The 8,665-nt window shown below is 40.1% G+C and overlaps 1 protein-coding gene across 1 annotated transcript in view; it reads left to right on the forward strand.

Moving 5' to 3' along the window:
• The window catches only part of lin54 (lin-54 DREAM MuvB core complex component), a 24,322-nt gene that overhangs the window by 11,379 nt on the left and 4,278 nt on the right, over window positions 1–8,665 (forward strand). Inside the window, exons 5-13 of the mRNA XM_015401374.1 lie at window positions 3,254–3,409; window positions 3,514–3,709; window positions 3,802–3,875; window positions 3,951–4,145; window positions 4,234–4,325; window positions 4,925–4,945; window positions 7,523–7,594; window positions 7,934–8,036; window positions 8,118–8,258. Of these exons, the coding sequence (XP_015256860.1) occupies window positions 3,254–3,409; window positions 3,514–3,709; window positions 3,802–3,875; window positions 3,951–4,145; window positions 4,234–4,325; window positions 4,925–4,945; window positions 7,523–7,594; window positions 7,934–8,036; window positions 8,118–8,258 (1,050 nt within the window). The remainder of the gene's footprint in view (window positions 1–3,253; window positions 3,410–3,513; window positions 3,710–3,801; window positions 3,876–3,950; window positions 4,146–4,233; window positions 4,326–4,924; window positions 4,946–7,522; window positions 7,595–7,933; window positions 8,037–8,117; window positions 8,259–8,665) is intronic.

The raw sequence follows: 8,665 nt of genomic DNA on the forward strand, positions 1-8,665 counted from the left end.
GATTCGATTCAGTATCGATTTCCTGACCCAACGATTCGATTATTTTCGATATTCAAGAATACACCACGATTCGATTCGATTAAATGGTTCATTTTTTTTTTTTTTAACCTTACAGGCTAGACGATGTTTGAAATTTGAAATAAATCAATGAATGCTGTAATATCGTTATGCATTTTTTTTGAGAAACAACAGCAAATAACAGAAGTAGCAAAGTTGTACCAGCAATACCAGCAGTATCAGCAATATGTGCCTAAATTTTATGCTTCCATCCCTCTTTAGTCAATTTAGTGGTTCTTGTGTCTGCTGTGAGCATCTACTGCCATGAGGCTGTCCAGCTGGCCAAATGTTTCCTTACTAGCACATCCAGGATGTCCATATTAGCGTAGCCAGCCGCCACACTCAAATTTGTCACTGCTTCACTGAAACTCAGGCCAATGTTCTGTTCTGTTTTTTGTTTTGTTTTATTGAGTGTAGCATCTGCATGAACGGTGTTTTTAAACACATTTACGTCCTTTATGTCCTTTTTTTGCACATATACGTGAAAAAAAGGTGCTGTGAAGAAGTGAATGTAGCCCACCTAAGACTGTGTCATCGACTCAGATTCCCCCTGAGCTCTCGTTGGCAGGAGAACACATGGAGCCAGCTTTGAAAGCAAGTGATCATGTTCAGAAAGGTTCCCAAACAGCTGATCTTTCAGTCCGAATTGGTTGATGATCAGAGCTGTTTTGTTTGTTGTTTTTATCCCTAACCTAATGAAACTCAACATTGCTGTGCTGGTGCATAGCCGCCTTACCAAGGCTGCAGGTTGATCAGAGAAATGGTCAACCTTTGATAAAAGGGAGTCAAGCATTTAAAAAATACATTATTTTCAGTCAAATAACTCCACTTTGTGTTCAGGTGTAAAAGCATTACTTCAATCATCCACAAAGGAAACGTACACACAGACTGAACCACTGAGGAAAACGGCGCCTCAAACAATTGTTGCAGACAAAACAGAGCCGCATGCAGTACAGTTTTTTAAGCATTCTGAGAAAAAAAAGTCAGAATTCTGACTTTTTTCGTATATTAAACTGAAATAAAATTCAAAAATCAGTAAAAAAAAAAAAAAAATTTCCCCAGTGGATTCCATAGATTTCTTCTGAAATTTCGTATAACATTTGTTATCGTTGAGTCACTTTTATCAAATGTGGTGGAAAAAAAAGAGGGAAAAAAAGCAAGAGTGGCTTCAAGGATTGGGCCTGATTAAAATAAAAGAAATCTGCATTACATATTAGGGATTAATAAGAGTGGTGTCAGAATAGGCCTTAAAAGAAAAACTACCAAAAAAATAGATAGAAAGCCACTAACTAACATCTTTAGAGATGTTTGTAAATGAAAACTTGCAGATTTCCATGATTTTTACTCAATACTTTAGATTAAAGAGAAAATATTGAGTGTTTACATTAAGCATAGAAAGAAGAAAGAACATTACAGGATATAATTCTGAAGAGGCATTAATAAAATCAATAAAAACCACTTCAAGATTTGATATATGGAGATATTAATTCATTAAAAACATTTATTTTTTTATTTTTTAGTACACCCAGAGTTAAGAAGCTCCAGACTAAATGAAAATGTGAAATTTGTTAAAAGTTGAAAGAAACGTGGTTAGATGTCCCTATCTCTGGGAATGACCTAATATCTCCCCCTACTGGACTGATGTGATAAGACTACTAAACTCCTCAGTGGGTTTCACTGTATTCTGCCTCGGAAATAATCCAAATGGATTGAATGAAAATAAAACAAGAAAAAAACAGACAGATACCTCTTAGAAATACCAAAGGCTGACGGCAAAAAGGCCAAAGAACATTTTTGGATTGGATAAACTGATAAATGAACTTTATGCAGCAGAACCACTTACCTTTTTTCCTTCAGTGTTCATCTGATATATACAAACATTTGGAAAATTAGAAGTATTTTCTTGATGATTAGTCACCTTACCTCAGCATGCTACGTATCCATAACTTGTACCAAAACCCAGTTCATTTCTTTTTAATTGCTTCATGGCTTTTTGTGGTGTTTGATTTCTTTGCGTCGGTCCTTGTTTATTTTGGGTTGTTTGATGTCAAATGGAAAATAATTATTAAAAATAAAGTATTAAAGGAAAAGAGTGTTGGTCAGTACCTAAATTAATAAAACCAAACTCAGTTTTCTGTGTTTGTCTGACTTCTGCTGTCAACTTAAGTAGACCTGGTGCCACAGCTACACTTAAAAGTGAAGAACTGCAGGCTTCACTGGCCTTAGTTAAAGGAATAGTACACCCAAAACATGATTAGCCTTCATTTTCTACTCACCCCCATGCTGAACAACACTCTGGAGTACTTTTTTGATATCTCAAATGCATCTGGAGATCTGCCTGCTTCCGTAGCGTCGTGAAGGTGCGGGCGCGCGCTTTCAGGAAATCCTATACACTACTGTTTATGCTCTAAAAACATTCTAAATGACTTCGTTTCGAGTAAATTCTGGATGCTACCCACTCAGGACACTTGGAATACATTGGACGAGCAGTATGGAGGAATATTGACACGTTTTTTGTGGACTTTTATGGACCTTTCTGTCTCGGGCACCATAGACCTCCATTATTTGAATGTCAGCAGACAGCAAGAAGCCTCCCAGATCTCCAGATGCATTTGAGATATCAAAAAAGTACTCCAGAGTGTTGTTCAGCATGGGGGTGAGTAGAAAATGAAGGCTAATCATGTTTTGGGTGTACTATTCCTTTAAGGTGGTGCTCATGACTCCAGTATGAGCAAACAGACGGGGCAGAAAAACTCGTCTCCGGTTTTCCCAGAAGACACTTTGACGGTCATTAAGGCTTTTTGTGAAATAGTCAGCGAACAAACAAGTGAAGCAATATAAGATACGGTGGTGGTAATATTATGGTCTGGGGCTTTTTTGCATACCTTGGGATCAGGAGGATTTTTTCTTCGATGGATGGACAATAAATCCTGCAGGAGATTCTGCAGCCAACTTTGTTTCCTCAAACTAAAGCACTCTTGAAATTCTCCATCAAGCAAAAAGCTCCATCAAATCCACCTCTTAATGGCTGCAGACTAGCTTGGAGTGTTCAAATGTTTCTCAGAACATTTTAGATCACATTTAATAGATTGTGATTCCAGATATAATAAAAATAGACAATAACGTTATAGTTTTTTTCCTTCGTCTGTCTATTGAAGCTTCCCTCACACATGGCTCATCCTTCTGTCTCCCGCAGGTGACGGTGGTGTCTGTGGCTTCCCCAACTTCAAACCCCAGTCAGAAATCCGTAGCTCTGCCTGTCAATGTAGCACTTAGCCAGCAAATCCTGGCAGTCCAGCAGTCGACGCCTGCTTCTCCAGTCAAGGTGGCCACCAGCCAATCAACAGCACAGGTGAGACCGGTTGCAAAATACTAAGACATTTCATAGTTTTTACTTGTTATCAGTTTGAAATGTTGACTGAAACTTCTTTCCTGTTGTCGTCTGAATGGCGTCAGAGCATTAAACCTGTCCAGTCTGTCGGCGTGGGGGGCGGCTCCCAGTTCAAGACCATCATCCCTCTGGCCACCCAGCCGAACGTGCAGCAGATTCAGGTTCCAGGAAGCAGGTTTCATTACGTCCGCCTCGTCACTGCGACCACGGCCAGCAGCGGCGGCCAGCCCAGCACCGTTAACACCAGCTCCGTAGCGACAGGTGAACTGCCAACGCTTTCTTCTTCTTATGCTAAATCTCTCTAGTATTGATGGAGACTCTCACCTAGAGTTTATTGTGCGTTTAATGTGCAGGTAAACCTTTGGTGGTAAACACAGGAACCGTGAGGATGTCTGTTCCTGTCGTCCAAGCACAGACGATGAAACAGGTAACTTAGACCCTGCGATTGCTGAGGGGTGGCTGTGGGAAATGTTCCTCTGACGATCCTCCTGCTTTCTGTTAGGTTGCACCCAAGCCTTTAACATCAGCACCACAGGTAGTCACAGCCACTCAGAACCAGCAGCGCCTCATTATGCCGGCCACTCCTCTCCCTCAGATCCAACCGAACTTCAACCTGCCGCCAGGCACGGTCCTTGCATCGGCTACCGGCGGCAGCAATGTGGGTTACGCAGTCGTTCCAGCACAGTACGTCACCCAGGTTAGCCCTACTCTATCATTTTTTTCTTTTCGTTTTCAGTGTATATAGATCATGCTGTGTTCTAATGAAGGAACATCCTGTCTTGCAGCTCCAGCAGTCGCAGTTTGTGACACTTGCCAGCAGCTCTGGTTTCCAGGCGTCCAGCAGCATCCAAACTCAGGCCAAACTCCCTTACAACGGGTGAGAGAAAACTCCTCACCCATCTGTTCTGTTTTATTGGTGTTTAGAGACGCCATTTTATAAAGGTTTGAAAGTGGAATGTTTATAAAGGAGGATGTTTGCTAACTTAGCTTGTTTGGTTCCCTTATAAATGTGAGATGTTATTAATTTATCTGTAAACACTTTATTACTCTAATAGGTTTTTTTAACAGTGAGGAATAGAGAAAACTGCCAAAAAGTGAGCCAAATATAGCCGTCAATAAAAACATGTGTAGTGTCTGAATTTTTAAATGTAAGACAATAAGAAAAAATACATTTAACGTTTGTATTTTTTTTCTTGTCAGCTCATAGATGCATGAGACATTAGATGTTTTAGTTGTGAGAATACAAATGTAGAGGTTAAGAATGAGAGGTAAAGATACAACTTTGTAGGAAAAACAAGTTTAAAAAAAGAAAACCCAAAGTTATGAGTAATAATTGCACTTTTATGCATATGAATCAGAACCTCATGAATGCAAATTTCAGCACAAAAACTGTATGCAAACATATAACATGATTGTTTTGTGTTTCATTTTCTTCCCCTCTCTCTCATTCAATGCTGTTTGGCGAACAACCTTCAGACACATTACTGCCACCAGCTGGTAAGGAGTGTAACATTGTTTTCACAGATTGTGATTGTTAGTCGTTCTGTAACTTTATATTAACTTTGAAACTTTTATTTTAACAGATGAAACATCTCATGTCACATTTAGATACGAGATAAAAAAAAGTAAAATCTAGAATGAAGACGCGTGTATTAACTCACAGTCACAGATTTATCATGTTATCTTTATCAATACTAATCTGTTCAACTATATATTTCATTAAGACTAAAAAAAGTTACTACCAGAGCATGTGAACAGAGCGGAGCGCCGCGCAATTCCTCAGGAGGATGTTCGCTCATTCGCCCCGCCGTTCAAAGTTTGCGACGCTTCGCTCAAAATCCGCTCAGCGCTCACCCTAATTTTCCTTCTGCTCCGACGAAATCACTCCACACTCACTCAAATTTTCAGGAGAAGGCATTTTCTGACATTTTTCCTTCATGTCATTTATGCCAGGGCCCTGGGACACACGGCGTTTGATTTAATGATGTCACCGATACATGTGTCTTATTTAACTGGCTGTTAAATTATCGCACTGTTTCCAGCTGTGAACGTAACACCTCGCTTATTTCATGTTACCGCGCGTTTCCTATTCATTATTAATTGTCGAAAAAAATCACACTTAAATCACATAAATGTTATTTTAAAAATCGTATAATTCAACATTTTTAATTGATGTTTTTAGCATATCAGAGCAAACCTGGAGCGGAGCAAAATCCTCGCTCTGGCCTTTGAATTGAAAACCGCTCTACACTCCACCATGTTTCTTCCACTCCGCTCACTTGCTCTGGTTAATACCTTGTTTGAATAATAGGCATTTGAAAAAACTTAACTTTAGTGTGCGTTATATGATGAGTGCATAATAAGCACTTATAAATGAGTTAAATTGTTTACAGATAATTAACATGTCTACAAACTATTATCAGCCTTCATAAGCCGAGCCTGATTGTAAAGTGGAGCCACTTTTCAGGTCGGGTATGCTTCACATGTGGAAGTAGCAGCAGAGGCGTCTGCATCTTTGCGTCATCTTTGGGTTCCACTGGAGGTAGCGGCGACCTGCAGCTTCTCTCACCAGGAGCCTCGCCTCGCTGTGCAGTTAGACTCTGTTCACATTAGGATGCATCAGCGGATTACATTAGTGAACTTACAGGATTTAGAGCAATAAACCAGGAAAGTGTTTATTTAAACGGCTCTACCAGCGTTTTTTCCTTCATTCATGGTGAAGTCACTTCAAATATGTAGGTTTTTCAGTTACTCTTTCGATTTAATAGTCATATTTATTACAGCGTTCGATTACCTGTATGAACATCATTCTTTATTTCATAAAGGTCCAGGAAATGCGATCCAGAAGCTGCACATGCAGTTTTTCAACTGGATCTGCTTCAATCCGTTCTGCTGTAGATTTACCTTAATTTTGAGCAAAAACGGAAGGCTGTTTATTTTTAGAGAAGCGGTCGCCGCTTCTGGGAAGCTTCAGAAACGTGTCGTGATGCTTTCAGCAGAACCACTCGGATTGACTAGTAATGCTGCAGTCAGCAGAGGAGTCAGGCGCATGTTTTCTCCCTGCTCTTTTCACACTTTTCCAGTTCTCACCAGGGCAATTCAGGTAACAACTCGTTACGCTTGAAGTTGAGAAAGTTGTGCTGATATTGGGGCCATTAGGCTCAATTTACCCTCAGAAACAACACCATCCTGTGCACATCATGCTCTGTAATCAACCCAGACTCACTCTGCAGCCTTTGGAGGCCGGAGTAGACCCTCTCGCCTTGAAGGATATCCTAACTGCTGGTCTGTTAAGCTAAACCAGCAATTTTATTTATTCATTTTTCAAAATTAATAATCGATACTTGGCATCAAGAATCGATGCAGTAGATCATGAAAATTAGAATCACGATGCATCATCATGACGATTATTTTGCACACCCCTATGGTCAGCGTTGTTTTTTCCCCGTGTTGAACGCAGCATCCCCCACCGTCTCAGGGCCACCATTAGCACAATGCCTCACTTGTTCACACTGATGTTTTGCATATTAATGTAAAGTATGAGAGAATAGGAGGGGGTTCAATTAGAAAAAGGTAAGCAGATGGGTGGGGAAGAGGGGATAGAAATAAAGACTAATTTTAAGGGTTTACACCACAAAAATAATCCTAGGGAGAACCCAGAATTTGCATTTCATAGGAGAAGGCTTTCATTGGCTGAGCACTGCACCACCCCCGCCCCCTACTGTTAGGGAAAACGTTGAACCCACATAAACAGGCACATATGTCTGCACCTTTCACAACAGTAGCTTTTGGTAGTGATGACCTGAGCTCCTCCAGCAGAACTTTCTCACATATTTGTACCAATGTGTTCAGAATCAACACAGACTAACGCCCCGTTAGGCTGAACTGCTCTGCTGACAAGAGTCCTGTTAGAAAACCAACCAACTGAAACTGATTTCTACCCGGCCCCCTTCCAGATGTGGAGCATACCTTCCCCAGACCTGAAAAGAACGTCCTGATATGCTGCTCCAGCTGGAATATTAAGAACAGATGCACTTATTTCATCCCTGTTTAATACGATCCTTTGCTTTGCAGTGTGTCAGCAACAGAGACGACCTCGAGACCCAGGAAACCGTGCAACTGCACCAAGTCCCAGTGCCTCAAACTGTAAGCAGCTGCTTGGAAGCATGGCGCTGGCTATTACATTGTGTTTCATTAATATAAAGGTGTTCTGATTGGATTCAGTGTCAGAAACCCACATTCCTCCCTTCTGGGCTGTTCAGTGGTATATTTATATTGAAAAACGCAAGAAGTGTTTTGTTTTATTTGGAAAATGAATTAAATAAGTGAAATTTCACACATTTGAAGGAATGATTGCAACCTTTATTAAGGCACAATTTCAGCAGTCGCTTACCAGCAGAAAACATCTTTTAACCTTTAATTTGAAAACATTAGAAAAGATTAAAAAATGGGAGTGGAAGTCTGACTGCGTTCGTCTCTCCTTAGATACTGCGACTGCTTTGCAAACGGAGAGTTTTGTAATAACTGCAACTGCAACAATTGCTTCAACAACCTGGAGCATGAAATGGACCGACTCAAAGCCATCAAGGTGGGCTGCAGTTTCTGTTTCTGCAGGGATGTTTGGGTTTGGTCATTTCTGATGGATAAAAAGTTTTTTTTTTTTCTACAGACGTGTTTGGACAGAAATCCGGAGGCCTTTAAACCTAAAATCGGTAAAGGCAAAGAGGGCGAGTCGGACCGCCGGCACAGCAAAGGCTGCAACTGCAAGCGATCGGGCTGCCTGAAGAACTACTGCGAGTGCTACGAGGTGGGTTTTTACCTCCCATCTGGCTGTATGGGGAGAAATTTGATCCCAGAACATTGAAAGCAATGCACACATTTCGAAAATCGAACTTTGAAAAACAGATTATCTTTTTTCAGATTAATTTTCTTGTGATTTTATTCTCTTTTTGTCAAATTCTGTTTTGCAGATTTCACTTTACATTTATTTTTTTATTGTCTTCTTCACAGTATAAATCTTACAAGTCACAGGTACATACTATCAACTGAGTGACATATAATATATATGCTCAAAAGGTGACCAAACTGTGAAACAATGCAAACTTAGACATAATCAGAGATTTAAAATTATGAAAAATGGAAGAAAAAAAAATTTGCTGAACATTTAGCATCTAACCAGGGTGTGTTATACATTTATTTAATAGTTTTCTTGCTTAT

The sequence above is a fragment of the Cyprinodon variegatus genome, unplaced genomic scaffold (assembly GCF_000732505.1).
Source record: "Cyprinodon variegatus isolate N-32 unplaced genomic scaffold, C_variegatus-1.0 Scaffold1214, whole genome shotgun sequence".
Taxonomy (NCBI): Eukaryota; Metazoa; Chordata; class Actinopteri; order Cyprinodontiformes; family Cyprinodontidae; genus Cyprinodon; species Cyprinodon variegatus.